At 38.2% G+C, this 19,916-nt stretch overlaps 1 protein-coding gene and 1 non-coding gene across 2 annotated transcripts in view; one reads left to right on the top strand and one right to left on the bottom strand.

Moving 5' to 3' along the window:
- Window positions 1-19,916, top strand: part of HECW2 (HECT, C2 and WW domain containing E3 ubiquitin protein ligase 2) — a 359,319-nt gene that overhangs the window by 265,263 nt on the left and 74,140 nt on the right. The window contains exons 15-16 of the mRNA XM_049106445.1: window positions 16,157-16,291; window positions 19,660-19,762. Coding sequence (XP_048962402.1) covers window positions 16,157-16,291; window positions 19,660-19,762 — 238 coding nt within the window. The remainder of the gene's footprint in view (window positions 1-16,156; window positions 16,292-19,659; window positions 19,763-19,916) is intronic.
- LOC112656839 (small nucleolar RNA U13) lies at window positions 16,663-16,763 on the bottom strand. Its single transcript, XR_003134702.1, has one exon. It is a non-coding gene; the product is annotated as a small nucleolar RNA U13 (small nucleolar RNA).

The following is a 19,916-nucleotide window of genomic DNA, read 5'->3' as shown; positions in this document are numbered from 1 at the left end:
TTATTTAGTCATTCAGCCACATTCCCATACTTCTGAATGACTCATATATGCATGCCACTGTGATAACAATGATAAAAGCTAATACTCAGTGTAGCATTAGATAGTATGTCGCACTGACTGTGTGTAGACACTGTTGTAAGGACTTAGATTAATTCCTGTCTTGCTCACGGCAGCCTTGTCAATAACTGCTGTTTTTAGCCACATTTTTAAGAAGTGGAAACTAAGGCAGAGCATGGTTAAGTGCATGGACAAGGGTCCCACAATTAGAAAGTGATAGAATTGGATTTGAAGCCAGGCAGTATAGCTGCAGGCTCCTCTTATCCTGCCTTTTACCAATGAGTAGGGTGGATGGATGTCTTCCAACAATCATAGGGAAGGTAGTAGAAGGTGCTATGGGAGCTTGTGGTAGGATTTCCTACCACTCTTGAGAAGATGGGGGCTTTCAGATGCATCATTGGAGGGCAACTTATAGTATGAGTTGCAGCTAGCAATCCAGACATGAGTAATCAGTTTTTCCTTGGATCCCCACATAATTTCCCTTGCATTGTTCTCATGACATCTATCCACATCTGTCTCATGCTATATTGTTAACATGTTTTATCTTTCCAAGCAGATGATCTCCTTCTTTATTTATTTATTTATTTATTTATTTATTTATTTATTTATTATTTATTTTTAGATGATCTCCTTCTTTATTTATTTTTGATTACCCCCTCTTCTACCCCACTGCCTTTCATATAGAAGGTTCTCAAAACAAGCTTGATACATGAATGAAATTTGTCACCTGTAGTATACCCAGTTTTTGTCATCTCTGCCTTGGACAGATGAAGACTCCCTCCCACTCTTTCTTCCTCCTGTGCTATCACCAGAAATAGCTCCTAGATTTGCTCCATTTGACCTCTCTTAATGTGTATGTTGCCTTGGATCTTTCACAATATTTTTTAAACAAGGTAGTGATTAAGCTTGTACTGCACTTTGAGAGTCATTAGTTTTGGGAGAGACTTCTTTTCTAATTACTTAAGGCCAGGGATTTAAATTGGGTGAATTTTCACAAAATTCTAGATCTGGTCTGCTCTAGAAGCAGTATTTTGGAAGTTCTAGGACTATTTCATTAGCTCACATAAACGAATAGAAATAAAATATTTCTAATTGACTATTAACTAAACTATAAGAACAATATCAGGCTTGGTAGGTAAGATACTGATGATGATGATGATGACCATGACATTGATGATAACGATGATACCTGCCATGTTCCAGGCACTGTAATAGGTACTTTCCCATGGGTTAGCTTATTTACACTTCCTGACAATTTATGAGGTAGGTATTATTAGTATTATTCACATTTTACTGAAATTTAGAGATGTTAAATAATGTGTGCAAGCAAGTGAGGAATCCAGGATTTGAACATTATCAGTGTGGCTTTACCACTGTTCTCTACTAAGAGGGATTGCTTTTTGGAAATGAGAGATCTGTTGTCATTCCGTGGAGGAAGAGTACCAGGCCAGATGCTAGGGTTTCTAGTGTTCTGGAAGACTGAGACGTATATGTATGACTTGATTAGATCACAGGTGATCTAGCAGAGGACATACCACCACAGACACGTACATGGCTTCATGCTTAAATGCCATAGAGTTTTATGCGAGGGGTACATAGAATATTGAAATATATTAATAATAATTGTTATTATTAGATGCTAGGCTCTGTGTTAGGGACATTATATGAACTCATTTAACTTTCATAATAACCCTATGGAATAGGTTTTGCTATAGATGAAGAAACTGAGGCTCAAAGAAGTTGGTTGAGCAAGTAAACTCTTGGAGACAAGCCCATGTCTTTTTATATCCAAGGCCTATAATGGTTTTTCTATATAAGATTCGCCTAGACCTCACTGGCCACTAACCACTTGAGTAACTTAAAATATGTCATTTAGATATCCTGGATCTGAGTTTCCTTATCTCTACGTATATATAGGTTGGTCATCTTTTCATATACCTATTGGTCATTTGTATCTTCTTTGGAAAAATTGTGTAGTCAAATTCTTTGCCCATTTTTTTTTTAAATTTTTATTTATTTATGATAGTCACAGAGAGAGAGAGAGAGAGAGGCAGAGACACAGGCAGAGGGAGAAGCAGGCTCCATGCACCGGGAGCCTGACGTGGGATTCGATCCCGGGTCTCCAGGATCGCGCCCTGGGCCAAAGGCAGGCGCCAAACCACTGCGCCACCCAGGGATCCCCTCTTTGCCCATTTTTTAATTGGAGTATTTGTCTTTGTATTATTGAACTGTGAGAGTTCTTTGTACAATATATTCTGAATACTAGTCCCTTATCAGATATATGCTTTGCAAATATGTTCTCCTGTTCTATGAGTTGTCTTTTCACTCTCTTGATAGCATTGTTTATAGTACAAAATTTTTAATTTTGATGTAGGCATTTGTTTGTATTTTTTGTTGTTTTTGCTTGTGCTTTTGGTGTCATAGCTAAGAAAACACTACCTAACTTAAAATCATAAAAATTGACTCCTGTGTTTTCTTCTAAGAGGTTCATAGTTTTGGCTCTTACATTTAGCTCTAAGATCTGAGTTAATTTATAGTATGATATGAGGTAGAGAGTTAAATTTCATTTTTTTGCCTGTGGACATCCAGGTCTAGCACCATCTGTTGAAGACTATCCTTTCTCATTGATATCATTAGTTGTTAGGAAAGTGAAAATCAAAACTATAGTGAGACCACTTAATAGACCCATTAAATTGGCCATAGAAAATCTAGAAAATAATAAATGTTGGCGAGGATGTGGAGAATTGGAACCCTCCTATATTGCTGGTGGAATGTATGGCCACTTTGGAAACAATTTGACAGCTTCTAAAAAAAAAAATGTTGGTGGAGAGTTGCCACACAATCCAGCAATTCCACAACCATGTGTATACCCAAGAGAAAAGAAAATACACCTCCTCATAAAACTTGTACACAAAGTTTCATAGTAGCATTATTTGAATAGTCAAAGGGTAGAAACAACGCAAATGTCCATCAACTGATAAATGGGTACATAAATGTGGTAGGTCCAGACAATGGGATATTATTTGACAATACAAAGGAATAAAGGGTTGACACAATAGGAATGAGCCTTGAAAATGTTTGCTAAGTGAAAGAACTAATCACAAAATATCACACACTATATGATTCCATTTGTGTCAAATGACCAGAATAGGCAAATCTACAGAGACAGAATAGATTGGTGGTTTCCTTGGATTGGAGGTGGGATGGGAATGAATGCTAGTGGGTATGGGGTTTCTTTTGGCAGGAGAAAATGTTCTAAGATTATGGTAATGGTTGCACAACTGAGTGTATATACTAAAAAACACTGAGTAGTACACTTCAAATATTAATTGTATGTATCTCAATTATATTTCAGTAAAGATATTTTAAAAATTAATACATTGGATTAGAGGCAGGCCAAGATTCCCTTCTTAGCTCCTAGATTCTATAAATCCTTTATTGTTCAGTTTTGAAGTTTAGATGATACGGTTTGAAACTGGACTTGACATCAAATATGTAATGTGTTTCTTTCTGCATTTGGAAGGGTCTCTTCAAAATTCCACAGTTGTTTTAATCAGTATTTTGTTCCGTTACTTGATTTCTTTAATTATTTTCGTTCTGTAATGGTGAGATTGGCAACTAAGCCAAGTTTTATGCAGGATCATCCTTATGAAACTGTGATCAACATCTGTTTGTTTGTTGGATCTAAGGCCTAGGATTTTCACCTAACATATAGGACACGTTTTGACTTGTTTCATTTTGAAATGAAACATAAGCAAAGAACGTGGGCCAGTATAAAAAAAAAATTCTCCTTCTTATTGTAATAATTCTTAAATTTTTGTACACTCTCAGGAGTGTGAAAAAGTAAGGGTAATTTGGGATCTGGATACAGTGTTAATATAAATGTTTTATATTTTTGCAAGAAATATGCATCAATAGTCTTAAAATGTGACTTGTTTAAAATGCTTCTGGTTCTTGGCTAGGTTTGATCATTAGTGTGTGCTCATGGGGATAATATATCTGGAAGACAAATATGCACTTTAATAAGGAAAACCAAATGTTATTTAACTTAGGAATACTTCTTCCTTTCTCTCTCATTCTTTTTTCTTTTCTTTCTTTTCTTTTCTTTTCTTTTCTTTTCTTTTCTTTTCTTTTCTTTTCTTTTCTTTCTTTTCTTCCTTTCCTTTCCTTTCCTTTCCTTTCCTTTCCTTTCCTTTCCTTTCCTTTCCTTTCCTTTCCTTTCCTTTCCTTTCCTTTCCTTTCCTATCTTTTCTCTTCTCTTCTCTTCTCTTCTCTTCTCTTCTCTTCTCTTCTCTTCTCTTCTCTTCTTCTCTTCTCTTCTCTTCTCTTCTTTCTTTTCTTTTCTTCCTTTCCTTTCCTTTCCTTTCCTTTCCTTTCCTTTCCTTTCCTTTCCTTTCCTTTCCTTTCCTTTCCTTTCCTTTCCATCTTTCTCTTCTCTTCTCTTCTCTTCTCTTCTCTTCTCTTCTCTTCTCTTCTCTTCTCTTCTCTTCTCTTCTTTTCTTTTCTTTTCTTTTTTTTCTTTCCTTCCTCCCTCCCTTCCTTCCTTCCTTCCTTCCTTCCTTCCTTCCTTCCTTCCTTCCTTCCTTCCTTCCTCTCTCTCTCTCTCTGTCTCTGCCTCTCTTTTTCTGTTTCATCCTTCCCATTGTTAATTTGATGGATTTAAGAAAAGTATGCTGCAGGAGGGTCAGGAGTTCTGGATCCATCACATCTGATCTGACCTCTGTGAACTTCAGTTTTCTCTAAAGCGATGGTTAGTAACTTGTCCTTTCCAGCTCCTGGGGCTGGGGGTAGCTTCAACTTAGATAATAGTGGGATTACAAATGGAAGAAAAACAATTAAAATTATAATTATCAGTCATTGATTTAGTATTCCTTGACCTATGGTAGAAAAGATAAAAGCTGTACAATGACAAACCTCTAGAAATTTATTATTTCGTTTGGAGAAAACAAAGATACAGAATGTACAAATACCTATAAAATAAAATTTTATTTTGTTTTTAGCTGGGATTGCTGCTCACCTGGGTATTACTGCTGCCCACCTCACCAAAATCTTGATTTGAATTGTTAACTTAAAGCAAAGTTCTAGTTAGTACAATAAGTAAAAGTTTCATCAATTTATCATTTCATGAAAATGATAAAGATTTATTGTTAATGGCCAAATCCTTACTGTAATAGGAAATATACAATGGCTTTATAAAGATACACTGTAGGATTAGTCAGCGTCCCATTCCTGCTCTGAGCATACTGCTGACCTCCTTTGACCATGGTGGTCCAACGAATGGTTTTTTCAAAGTAGGGTTCCTTTTGCTATTGTTCTTTGCTCTGCATGTTGTTCATGACACCGCAGGGCAGTGCGCTCTCACATGTTTGCTCCCGCCTTACAACTGTATAACAACCCAGACTGATCTGTTTTTCTGACATGGTTATTGCATTCATTCTGGTAGATTTGTTCTCTGGCTGGATCAGTTGTCTCTACTCTGGTGGTTACATTCTCCATCAGCCAGGTCATGAAAGTAAGATTTGCAAATATCCTCAGCAAGATAAGTAACTTTCTCCTTAGAACTGGAGCTGAAATCAGATCCCTTTGCAAAAAAATCATTCACTTCCTGTGTAAAGCCACTACACATCCCTCCTCCAGGCTGCTTTATCCCTAATGCTTCTCATATGGACTATAAAACAATGTGCAGTGTGCACTGGTATAGCGTCTGCAATGGTCCAGTGCAGAATGACTTATTTCTGGCAGGGGCTACGTGGAAAGTCTTCATAGCCAAGGTAGGATTAGAATAGAACCTTGAATGGTGAGCAGGATTTTGATAAAAAGGGTTTATGGAGAAGAAAAAATAGGGGATGAGGAGGAAAAACACCCAAAGTAAAGTCATGGAGACAGAAATACACCAGGTAGGTATGTTTGATTCCTATGAAGAAGTGATGGGCAAATTTTAAGAGACTCTATATAAGCTGTGTTTTCTGTGTGTGTATGTGTGTGCGTTACACACGAAAGCTAATGGCGTAAATTCTAATCTAAAACCTGGCAGGCTCAAGACCCAAGAAGAGCCTATGTTTCAGTCTGAGTCTGGAAGCCAGAAAATACCAATATCCCAATTCAGTTAGGCAGACGGATTTACATCTTCTCAGCCTTTTTGTTCTGTAGAGCTCTTCAGTTGATTGGGTGACGCCTGCCCACATTCGGGAGAGCAGTCTGCTTAACTTTATCTACTGATTCAAATGTTAACCTTATCTGGAAACACACTCACAGACGCACCCATAGTGTCTGGCCAAATGTCTGGGTATCTGGTGGCCCAGTAAAATTGACATATAAAATGAACCATCAGGGGTGCCTGAGTGGCTGAGTCAGTTAAGTATCTGCCTTCAGCTCAGGTCATGATCCTGGGGTCTTGGGATATAACCCTGCAATGGGCTCTTGGCTCAGGCAGGAGCCTGCTTCTCCTTCTCCTCTGCTGCTCCCCCTGCTTGTGCAAGAATTCGTGAGCTCTCCCTCTCTGTCAGATAAAAAAAATTAAAAATAAATACATACATAAGTAAGTAACACAAACCATCACAGACTCATGTCAGTGAGTATTATCAGTAGACTCCCTAATGCAGAGGGTTAAGGATAACAGGAGAATGATGTAAAATGGCATGAATAATTAGAAAAATACTATAAGGCTTATTATTTCTTAAGTTCATATAATGGGCTTATCATTTGGTTTAATTTTTAGAAAAGAATATTCCAGATATTCAGTTTGGAATAACTTTTTCCCCCGTCTCTTTGTTTTGTCCTCTCAAACATGCAGCGTTATTTTCCCCAAGTCATTCTACATGGGCCTAAATTGAAATACTAAGAAACTTGGAATTTTAAAAGTAATATATCATAAACATCGTTTTTTAAAAAGATTTTATTTATTTATTCATGAGAGAGAGAGAGATAGAGAGAGGCAGAGACACAGGAAGAGGGAGAAGCAGGATCCATGCAGGGAGCCAGATATGGGACTCGATCTCAGGTTTCCAGGATCAGGCCCTGGGCTGAAGGCCGTGCTAAACCGCTGAGCCACCTGGGCTGCCCCATAAACATCATTTTTAAAATAACAATGCAAAATGCTACTCATCTTTTTATTTTAAAGGGAAATGTCTTTTCCCATAGTTTCTTGTGTTTTTCCTATATAAATCATATGCTATACCCCCTAGCTAAATTGACATCCATTTCTGTATCCAACTTGGTAACCCTAGAGCTTTGTAACTTTGGATATCAGATTGGAGGTTTGAGTTAGCAGAATGATCCAAATACCCAACTTAGATGACCATGGCAAGTAGCAGTTATGGTTACGAGGATAGATTTTTTAGAAGAAAACAAATATTTGTACAGTGAAAGTTACCACAATTTGAGCCTACTTAAGGATTCTCATTTTACCAGACCAGGATAGCCAACGTGGCTACAGAAGTTGACCTAGTGATGACACAGATTTCGGTTGTATCCCACAGGAAGCCATCAGCCACAATTTATTGGGTCAAGTTCATCTCAATGAGTAAAATGCAACTTAATATTTGGAAGTCTCCAGTGAATCCCTATAATACCTTAGGATAAGCTCTACACTTTGAAAATCATGCTTTTTGTTAGTTTGATGACTACATTTGTTATTTTTGTGGCACATCTCTTTGTTTTAAAACAGTACCTGTTTGTGGTGGTTACCTGATTTAGTAACCTGAAGTCACAGAGCAATCTAGGTGGAGATGGAATTAAGTTCTAAACTTGTAAATAACGTGGATTTTAAATGATCTCTTGCTGAGTTTTTAATGAGGTAAAAAGGTGTTTACACTAAGTACTAACTCACATAAATACACATAGAAGGCAACGGGAAAGAATAGTTCTGGGACAGTGTATCTTTTGGAACGAGAGGAGAGAGCAGAGATTGATTTTGTGAGTGTATTTCTGAGTATGATTCTAGACTCATGGAATCTTGAAGGAATTTATTCAAGTATGGAGATGGCCTTTGCCTTTTATTTTGAAATGGCTATCTTCATGATCTGTACAGAATTTTCTTTATGAAATATAGTATGCTATTTTAAAATTTCGTGGCAGTGACTTTCTGTTGTATCTAAAATGGGCTGATTTGGATAACACCATCCTCAGTCTTCTATAGTGATGTTTAAATGTTTAATGGCCAATGTTTAAAAACCAGCTCTCCAGGGGAAGTGTGGAGGAGGGCTGATTTGTAGCATTTGCCTTTTTTCCATGGGGTAAATTCTCCCACCATAGCCCATTTCAGGCTGCCAGCATATTCCCTTAAAATCTCACAATCAGCTCTCATGTACTGGTGCAAGCCATCCCCAGCATATCGCTGGCTCTCCTATTATATTTCCAACACCTAAAATACCACTACTCCCAACACATAAAATATCCTTTTGCTAACATTTTATATTTAAAGTGTTGCAAATATAGTACTTATCCACATCTGCTAACTGACCATCTGTTTCCAGAGCTCTAGCCCAAGCACCATTGGATTCCTGTTTTGTCTCCTCGCAACTCTAAGTCTCTGATCATAGCAGTTTAACAAAATAACCTGCTTTAACTTTTTTGTGACTCATACAGATGTCATGGAATGTTTGGGATCATTCCCTCCAAGTGAACCAAGTGATGGAAAACATTAGCCTGATTATTTTTTACTTATAATAAACTGCATCATTCAGCCTTTTCATTTCTTCTATTACTAAAAATTCTGTTTGGGATATCAATATAGAGAAAAGAATACTATATTTATTCTTAATAATTGCAGAGACACTAGGGGGAGGGAGCCAGGAGCTGAGAAGAGATTTGTATTTTGGAAGGGAGAGACTGAGTAAATACAATCTTTATAAAAATTAAAGTAGATTACAATTAACTCTTTTTTTGAGCATTTTTAAGACTTTGCAGAGTTGAGAAGTCAGAAGTAAGAACAGATTCAATATGCAGTGCTTCTAATTTATAAATTGTTCTTTTATTATCTCCATAGCTTTCCTTTTCTTTTAAATGGAAATGTAGTTGACATACATTATGTTAGTTTCAGGTATACCATAACGATTCACATTTGTTACATTGCAAAATGATCACAGTGAGTGTAGTTGCCATCTGTCATCATACAAAGTTACATTTATTTGTGAGGAGAACTTTTTTTTTTTATTTATTTATTTATTTATTTATGATAGTCACAGAGAGAGAGAGAGAGAGGCAGAGTCATAGGCAGAGGGAGAAGCAGGCTCCATGCACCGGGAGCCCGACGTGGGATTCGACCCCTGGTCTCCAGGATCGCGCCCTGGGCCAAAGGCAGGCGCCAAACCGCTGCGCCACCCAGGGATCCCTTATTTGTGAGGAGAACTTTTAAGATTTATTATCAACTTTCAAATTTGCAATACGACATTATTGTTTATAGGCATCATGCTATACGTTATATTCCATAACATATTTTGTAACTAGAAGTTTGTATCTCTTGATTGCTAATAGATTAGCAACCACTATTCTATTTTCTTCTTCTATAAGTTTTGTTTTATTGCTTTTTTTTAATTCCACATATACGTGAAATTATACAGTATTTTTTTTCTCTGACTTATTTCAGTAAGCATAATGCCCTCAAGGTCCATTCAGGCTGCCACAAATGGCAAGATTTCATTCTTTTCTTATGGCTGAATATTCCATTGTATATACATATACCACATCTTGTGGACATGTAGATTGTTTCCATATTTGGCTATTGTAAATAATGGTACAATAAACATGAGGATGCATATATTCTTTTTGAATTAGTGTTCCATTTTCTTTGGGTAGATACCCAGAAGTGGAACTGCTGGATCATATGGTACTTCTGTTTTTTTAATTTTGGAGGGAGCCTTCATATGTTTTCCACAATGGCCATACCAATTTACATTCCCTAGCAGTACATAAGGCTTCCACTTTTTTTCACATCCTCACTGACACTTATTTCTTGTCTTTTTTTTTATATTAGCCATGTTGACTGGTGTGAAATAATATCACAATATGATTCTGATGCGTATTTCCCTGAGGGTTAGTGATGGATATCTTTTCATGTGCCTGGTGGCCATCTATATATTAAACTTGCCTTATTTCTTGACTGTCAAGCTGCCTCTACATTTGTTACAACTCATGGGGTCCAGAAAGCCAATCTCTCCTGGCTGCAAGATCCTGATAATTCAGTGGTTATTCCCTGTGTGGGCTGCCCACACCCACTGGCTTTGGGGAGCTGTGGGGAAAGCTGGGAAGCAGATAGGGTACTCACCTGCTGCCTCTGGCCAGTAGTGGTAGCAGTGTGAGGGAATAGGGCAGGGTGGGGTTTGGAGGGTTGGCCTTAGCAAGATAAGGTGAGAGTGCAGAAATGACACCCACGAGTACCTCAGTTCCTGGAGAGAGTCCCAACAAGCTTTTGCCCTTTGGCATATGCTTTGAGATTAAGAAATAATCTTCACATATGACCTAGGCACTCTTTCCAAACTGCTATTTTTGTGCTGGATCCCAAGGCAAGTGAGTCTGCACACAAGCCCTTTAAGAGCAGAATCTCTATTCCCTACAGCCCTGTGGTTCCTCTGGATGTAAGTCTGGTTGGTTTTCCAAGCAAGATATTTTGAGAGCTTGTCTCTCCAGTGCAGGTCCCAATGGTTGGGGTGCCTGATAATAGGCAAAGCCCCTTACAGAGAAGTTCCTTTTTTGTGAGACCCCTCCCAATGGTGGCCCCACTGGGGGTGGAATTTTTGGCAAGTTCTCTGCGTCTCCTACCCATCTCAATGTGACCCTTTTATCCTTTGTTGTGGAGTGGCTGTTCAGCTAGTTCTCGTGTTCTTTTCCTAGGGAACTGTTTCGTGTGTAGCTGTAGATTTGTTGTGCCGGTGGGAGGAAGTGAGTTGAGGAAGTGAGTTGAGGATCCTCCTGTGCCACCATCTTGGACCGTCTGCTTTTTTGATAGCTTAATAGAAGAAGATAGAAGATCTGATCTTCTTTGTGTAGCATAGTTACAAGTGCTTGTTTTCTTTTGTTTATATGATCTTTTAATGTGAATTCCGGGTTTAGCAGAATGTTAACTGGAAACAATTTCAAACTTCTGTAACTTAGATTTGTTGAGCCTGGGGTTGGTATTTCTTCACAAATACTGATGGCTTTTTCTTTTCTTAAAATAATAGACGCTTAAAAAAATAAAAAGAAAGAATTGTGTAAAGAGAGAAGTGTATTTTGTTTGGCCTCACTAAAATACCACTTGGCTCCAACCAGCCCGTATTTCCTGACTCGACCATGCCCTGAAGCAATGAAAGGGAAGAAGTTCTTCAAATGAGATTTGAGTTTGTGTATTTGCATTCCTTTCAGTTTTTGACTGTGTTGTTAGTCTTAGTTGGTCCAGCACTGTGAAGCTTGAGTCAATTTACTTAATAAAACTTAACAGTAGGGAATCTATGTTGTTCAAAATTTGCTTTGCTCTGGCTAATCTGAAAAAGACCCATTTTGGGATACAGTTGTTTTTTTCATGTAGTCTACATTCTCAGCATGCTATTTATCCACACAGAATTTATGAATATGTGTTAAATATTTTCATAAATAAAGGCAGGCTATTCAAGATGGTGACATAAAAAAATGACCCAAAATTTAAAAAAAAAAAAAAAAAAGTACTAGGTCAACTTCATTACTGGCTTGAACTACTTAGGATATCCTGTGGGAAAGTGATCCACTTTTCTGACATAATTGGTTTGTGTGTCACAAATAAAAATGGCAAACCTAAAATTTACAGTAATTTTTTCTATGCTTTTCTCTATTTTAAAGTAGAATACATTTTTTCACAACTCAACTGTGACTTAAGTAGTCCCCTTTACATGGATAAAGCAAAGCACCAAGGAAACCCGTCCATGGTCACACAGTGGGTGGGGCAAAGGCAAAATGTGTGCCAAGTAATTGTTTTTTGTGCTTCATTCTCTTAGTGCTCTAGTGATATGATTTTGATAGAGGCCTTAATCAAGACCTTTCTCTTCAAGTACTTGGCAGACATAAAAAGTGTGTGTAAACAGTCTGCACATTCTATTTGACTCTGTAACTAAATAAACCCTTTGTGGGATGCAAATAGCACCTATTCCCCAGCTATAGCCAAGCCTCCAACTGGTCAGTGATGCAAATTGTGGAGAGTAGGTACAGTTTACTATCTGACATTGGTAGCAGCCTTTTCAGTAATGAAACAGTGTTAACGCCCAGCACTGTAAGGGGCTGTTATTGCCAACCTAATTTAATAAATACTTCAGTGCTCGCTAAAATCATGTACAATGTAAGGTATGAGGAGAGTGGTAGGAACATGAAAAGGAAAAAGATAAGGAGCAGAAAGAATGGAAACAAAAAGATATATGAAGAGGACACCGAGGGGAAAGAGGTACTACTCATTGGGCTTTACAGTCAGTAGAAAGAAGTTCAAATCCCAGCTTTATAGATTCCCAACTAAACATCTCACTTAAATGAGAACTATTACCCAACTATACCAAAGGCAAACAACAATGAGATATCATTATTTATCAAATACTGAAAATCTTTATTTATAATGGTGATTGTTGGTGGTGATGTGTTCTTCTGTGCTTTGAATTTTAGAAAGGCCATGTTTGCTCTGCATTGCATAGACTTCAGTGTATCAGGTAGGATTTGTTCTAGCTGTATTGTGATAGAAACCCATACAAAGTTTAATATGCAAGATTTAATTCATTCACATAAAGGAGTTCAGAAGTAAGCAGTCTGGGGCTCTTAAGGTGATGTCTCAAGTTGTGAGAGCCCCGGCCTCTTCCATTTTTTGCTCAGTCATCTTCTATCTTTATGGTTCCATATGGCTGCTGGAGCTCTGGCAATTATATTTCCTTGTAAGGAGGTTTTCCAAAAGTATCATGTTTACATCTCATTGGCCATAACTTTTTATGTCACCATCTTGAATAGCCTGCCTTTATTTATGAAAATATTTAACACATATTAAGTATGGGCCACACATACTTAATAAGGAGCTCAGGAAGTCCAGTTTCACTAGTTCTCTAGTTTTTTGAGCCTTGTATATGGAATGTAGAAAGAAGTATTATGATCCTGGGAAAAATGTCTTAGAAGTTAAAACTTATTATTAGTACTAATAATAGTAACATTTAAGAGGTCACAGGCACTGTGTTAAAAAATTTATAAGAACCATCTCATTTGACTTTTCTTTGATGTCAGAGTCATTATCGCCATTTCACAGAAAAGAAATTGTGGTTTAAAAAAGTTAAGTACTTTGCCTAAGGTTATGTCACTAGTAAGTGGTGGACCTAATGCTCAGAACCAGCCTTGTCTTTCTCTAGATCCCAACCATTTAATTAGTACTTTGCCTCCTACTTCTCAAGTTTTAACTTGGTAGTTTACCCATATCTATATTGGGATGTTTTAAAAACTTCTATCGTATCTGTGGTTTTTATAATCTTTAGCTCTCCGTGCTTTTCACCTAGCACACATACACATACAAACACACATACGCACACATATCTCATTTACTTTTTTACTATCTTTAAGTATTTTTATGCTTATGTAAAAGAATGTGACTTTTATGACTTGATTAATTAGTTCATTGTGAGCTGTCTCACTGTACTTTTGGTCAAGATATTAGCAAATTAGAATTTTATTATTTACTAAGCTCCCCCCATCTTTTCCCCAGATTCAGTCTCAAAAGCTATTGGGGATAACAGAGTGAGTAAGAAAGAGTCCTTGCCCTTGAGGCATTTACTGTGTAATTCTTTAGAGAATTGGTTTTAGACAAGCCTCTTAACATCAAATTATACTATGACACTACATGTAAATCACAGCTGACCTAGATGTACACACCCATTTGTCCTTATAATTACAAGTGCATCATTGTTACCTCTAAATGACTACCCATCCCTTTCAAAACATTCCTAAGAAATTAGGTAGAGTAAATAGGCGATTCTATTTTAGTACTCTTTTTATTTTTCCCTTAAAAAACATGGTTTATATTATTGTTTTAGTAATAGAAACAATCTTAATTTCATAAATATATGTGGCTGATTATGATATCTATTATTTTGAAATGACCATTTGTAAAAATAGTTTAACTTCTATTTTATGACATTTTGTATAGTGGCAGAAATGATGTACAAGTGTATTAGAAGCCCAAATCAAACAGGGACCAGTGTGACGTTTGGGACGAGAACCTGCCAAATAAGCCAAATAGAATTTATTGATGGTGGGGTTTTTGTGGGGTTCTTTTTTTGGTTTTTTTGTTTGTTTGTTTTTCCAAGATCAGAGAAGACAAATATTCCACCTGATATGTTAGGAAAAAAGGAGCATTACCCAGGGACGTGAGGCTGATGACATCATCTCCTATAAGACTTCCACTTCATTCAGTCTTTGTACCTGGAAATCAGATATTGAAAGAAGGGACTGATATTTCCCTGCTTTGTTTTCTAGTCCATCTACTGCTTGAGGTTATTTCCTTACAAAGAATTTTTTTTTCCTTATTTGGGAGCTACCTACAAATTGTTTTTCCTATTTGCTGATTATGTATATACAGAAATATTTTGTTTCTTAATGGGAAGGTGATTTTTAAAAAATTTTATTATTATTATTATTATTATTATTATTATTTTAATTTATTTATGATAGACACAGAGAGAGAGAGAGAGGCAGAGACACAGGCAGAGGAGAGGGAGAAGCAGGCTCCATGCCGGGAGCCCGATGCGGGACTTGATCCCGGGACTCCAGGATCGCGCCCTGGGCCAAAGGCAGGCGCGAAACTGCTGAGCCACCCAGGGATCCCCTGATTTTTTTAATTGACACAAATTTTTTTATCTAAACCTGGGATTTGCCTCGGTGTTTTCATACCTAGTCTTTAAAGTAGTGAACCGAGCTCCATCAGTTTGAGAAGTCAGTTCTTTTTTACTTGGGTTATTTGGCTTATATCATGTGCCCTGACACTTGACTTAAAGGTAGTATGTCTCCCGGCTCTCCTAATAGTCCTTTTATCTTGATGACCTAATAAACTTTATCTGATCATGGAAAACTTACATTTCCTAATTGTCCTTGAGATAATGGGCTTCGTTATTACCTAGAGCAAATTTTACTTTGAAGACTTATACCATTTGGCTCCTAATGACAACGATAAATTAAGCTAGTGTAGAGCTTCAGAATTTAACAAAGAAAAGGAATTTTAAGGGTTTTCCACAGTATATGCAGCCCTTACTGCAACAGTGAAGGAAACGGTTTATGGTGTTTTGTGATGTCATCAAGGATTCTCCAGTAAACCCATAGACATGATTCCTTCCTCCTTTCACATTGTAAGGGGGAGAAATGTTTATTATAAATGAGGGAGATATGTTTTTATAAGAAATCCACAGCTCAGAGAACTTAAGTGGCTTGCTCAAAGTCATTGTAGGTGATAGAATTTGTATGGAATGTGTGATCACTGATTAAACTGGAAAAAGCAAATGGGAAGGAGATTTTAAAATCTCGGAAAACTGCCAAAGAGTCAGAATGTTTTTTCTTAGATAATGGGTAGCCAGTGGAAGCTTTGGATTGGAGCAGTGATGTAATCAAAGCGTTTAGAGAGAATATTCTGATACTGAGGTACTGGTTAAATGAATAAGGTTGTAGAGATGTGGAACAACTGAAGACTATTAATACTTATATGTGTAAGAGAAAGCCCTGAAATAATAGGATGGTCAGCAGACTGGGATGGGACAAATGGAGGAGACACTACTCTGGGGAAAGAGGGGAGGCTGGAGGCTGACAGTGTAGGAGAAGGAAAGACGTCAGTGATGTTGAAGTTTCAGGTGCTAAGAACTTCGTAGTAACCATCAATAGCAGCCCTAAGAGCTTAAAGGGCCCCAGTTAAGAGAAGCCCAAATGTCCTTTCATATGACTCCTCTCTAAGATCCCGTTTTTGAAGACTATCTCTCAGAGTATTTCCTAAAATCAGGAATAATGCTCCCCAAAGACTAACATTGAGAAAATGGAGCTAAGGTCATTAGACAAAAGTGAGTCTTTTCCTGAGTGTGTGAAATGATGGATCAGCTAAGGCAAGCGTGTGGCATGAATTTGACTATTGACCGAGGGGATTGTTTCCTAGGCATTTTTTGTCGACCACAACTCCCGCACCACCACTTTTATCGACCCCCGGCTCCCACTCCAGAGCAGTAGACCCACGAGCGCGCTGGTTCATCGGCAGCACCTGACCAGGCAACGCAGCCACAGCGCAGGCGAGGTGAGTCCCACCCGCACACCCCCGGGAAGGGCCTGGGCCTTCGTGGAAGCCACAGGGACGTGGTGGCTATGGCAGTGGGCTGGCTTCTTATTATTGTCTTGTTTTTCCAGTTTGATTTGGAGATTAGCCTTTGGAGACTGAGACGTGTTGGAATGTTGACAGGGCTTCTCTGGGAATACACAGAACCTAATTTGCAAATTTTAAAAGACAGGTATATGGGGAAAGATGAAAGAATTGAGAGTTTTTTTACAGTCGGGAGATGATGAGAGAAAACTCTCAATGTTATGAACTGTTCAGGAGAGGATCATGGTAAACCCTTTTGCATATCTGAAGGTAGCTTCATAGGAAAAATAAATGTAAGTTTTTTTCATGACCCAACGGTAAAATGGGCAGAGGTCAAAACAAGGTTTGAGAGAGGCGGACATCACATAACTGAACACGCAATCATTGTGCTTACGAACTGCAAAACGATCTAAATGTAACTTATAATGGGCTAAATTGTAGTTATATACAGAGAGGTTTTCTGCGCGAGGGTTGCTGGATTGCATTAAAATCTTCAGCCAATGCTCTGAGGTTGTGGTGTCCTCACTAATATTCTGTAAAATCACCCTATAAATGAGAGTTGATTCATGTACTACTCTAAGAGCCCAGAGAAAATAGGCAGAATTAAAAATTACTGAAAGCTCTACCAAGCTCTACCTTGCTGGCTTGCAGTGACCTGTGGTAACCACGTGGGGGCTCTCAAATAGCTTAACCAAAAAAAAGAAAAAAATGAAATAATCACTTCCTGTTTTCCTTTTACTTTAGCAGCTTAAATAAAAGGAATGTTTTAGGTCAACTTTTTTTTCCTCTTTAATCCTGGTTATTCTTTGAATGTGTATCATCGCTTGGTATACATTATTTCTAAAAATTTGCCCAGGCAAAAAGAATTAAGATTCTTTTCCATGTCTGCGTGCATATTATATTTTCAGTGTTATGTTGTAGGTCGAATATCTTTGTAGCCTCTCTTATAAGAAAAATTATGAATGCGATAAATAACTGGATTTGATTCATCAGAATTCTATTCTTGGAATTTCCCCTCATGATTTACATACTTGTGTGTTTGCTGATTCTAAGTGCGGACATAGAAGAGTATACTTGAGAAGTGCATATAAAAGTGATATATAAATCTATTGCAGGATGAAGTATGCACAAAAATATTTATGTTTTATGAGTAACTAATAAATCTTTACTTTGCTGCCATGGAAACCATTAGGGGTGAACTGGATGATGCTAACAGCATTCATCTGAAAAGCAGAAGAGTTCTCTCACCTTTGGACCTAGTGTGTGATACATACCATAATTAGGGCCCTGCCTGACTTTATCACAAGGCCAGTGTACTTTAGCCACTTGCCTTATCTTGACTTCACAGTATGGAGCTGGCTGCTGGGCCTGGTCAGGACTACATGCATAAGATTAGCAGCAGATACCTTCCTTTTTCTTTCGATTCCTCTGCCTCAGAACTTGAGTTATTTTCATGGTCTAGTAGTAGCCTGTTGTGGTAGAGGAATCCTAAGGTACACCTTCAAATTTAAATGAAGATAGCTCTTCCTGCTGATGGAGACTGAATAATGGAACAGAGATAACCTCATACAAACTCAGCAGTGAGCCCCAGGCTTGTCAGACCATTGACAGGAATGGGCTTTCTGGCACAGCTGTGGGAAGCCTGCACATTCTGCAGTGCTACACACATTTATCTGGCCTTGCCCACTATCTGACAGTCTGGTTTGGAGAAGTGGGGTGTTGAAGGGAAGACAGTTGGCTGTTATGGAAAATAATGATGCGTGACCACATATTGACAGGAGGGCAAGTATATGTTCGCATATTGAAATAAGTTCTGTGACTGACAAACAAGGTTGGTTAATGATCGAGTCTCCTCTTGAGAGTGGCTGACTTTACTCTTCAAAGCCGATAATTCAAGAGAAGCAGAGTGAGAAACTTCTCGTCATACACAGAAGTCTTTCCACCCACTCTCTTATACTCATTTAGCAAATATTCACAGGTAGTAGAAATTTTAATTGTATCTGCCATCCAACAAGATAATTCTTACCAAACACCTGTAGTGTAGAAACATAGTGGTTGGTGTGAAGGATACAAATAGCATACATTCCTTGTTTTTATTAAGGAGAAAATAGATAAAACTAACCATAATACAAATGAATACAACTATGTATGAAAATGTATATGACATTCATAATGGCAGCTGCTTAAAAAATGTGTACCAAGTGCTGTGGGAGCTCAGAGAACGGAGCATTTAGTGTCAGCTTGATCAGAGGGGAAGGCTTCATCAAGGAGAGGCTGTTTGAACTACACCGTGAAGAATGAGTGGGAGCATTCTTGAAGGATAGGCAAGCAGTGTAGAATGGGAACTGTGTTTTTAGTTTTAGGGCCTTTAGAAAAACCCTCACCAAACACCTAACAGATAACAAGGTGATAAAATGGTGGTGAAGGTTTGGATGGGTGGGAGTAGAAGCTCTGTTTTTAAAGCCACAGTTTATAAATCCAGTATGTTATTTTGCCTATTTCTCTCTTACTCTCTGATACTTCCTTTCTACTGTTGTCTGAATAGACTTCCGTAATACTGCAGGGGGTTTGCTAAAACACAAGCTAAAGCAATGTTAGCGTATACTGATTGGACTATTAATGGGCATTTTTGTTGATCTACTCATTTGTATGAGTTTCTAAATCTAGAATAGGTACAATAAATAATTCAGATTGGGGCAACCTTATTTAGCTCTTTCACATCTGCTGTGATTAGTTCCCTGGTGTGGGAGGTTCAAACCAGAAAGAGCTGTTGTACGGGGTGCTCTAACAGGCATGTAAAATTGCTTCTAAGGAGAAAACACACCAACTCAGAACCCCACACGAAGCCAGCTGCTCTTTAGCCTCCACTGAGCAGGGATTCCCCTGACCTGCCTTGGCTGAAAGAAGGGGTAACCTGGCATTGATACTTCCCAAGTTCTCTCTCTGATGTATTGTTGCAGAGTTTTGTTCTGTCAAAACAGAGGTTAGTCCTGACAAACAGGTCTGCTGGTTAGCTTCTACAGCCCCGATAATTGTTCCCATCTGGAACTACCTCTGTTACCACCTGGTACATAGTCACTGCCTGGACCTCTGTCAAGGACATGGGTGCCCCAACCCGTGGGGGTTCAGTTCAGCCACTAAAGCAGAGCTTTTGAGAGCCCCATGTCAGCTCCTCAGCTGCCTTCTGTTCTGATCAGTTGGTACTTAATGCTCATTGTCAAGTATTTTGAACAACTAGGCTTGGTGTGCTGATTTAAGCCAGTCCGGGTCTTGGTGCAGAACATAAAGGATCCTTCTATTTGCAGGTAGGAGAAGATTCTCGACATACAGGACCACCAGTTCTTCCCAGGCCATCAAGTACATTCAATACAGTCAGTAGGCCACAGTACCAGGATATGGTTCCAGTGGGTATGTCATCCCTTTCCAGAAATCTTTATTTTCACTTTTCATATCAGTGTGAATCATGCATTCTGTGCCAATACTTCCCTGCTTCCCTGTTGTCAGCCTGCTACTTTTGCCCGGTAATGAGAAACTGTTGCATTATCCCTAAGAAACTGATTGG

Source organism: Canis lupus, chromosome 37 (assembly GCF_003254725.2).
Source record: "Canis lupus dingo isolate Sandy chromosome 37, ASM325472v2, whole genome shotgun sequence".
In the NCBI taxonomy this organism is placed as follows: Eukaryota; Metazoa; Chordata; class Mammalia; order Carnivora; family Canidae; genus Canis; species Canis lupus.
Note: the sequence above shows the minus strand (reverse complement) of the source record. Positions and strands in the feature narration are given on the sequence as shown.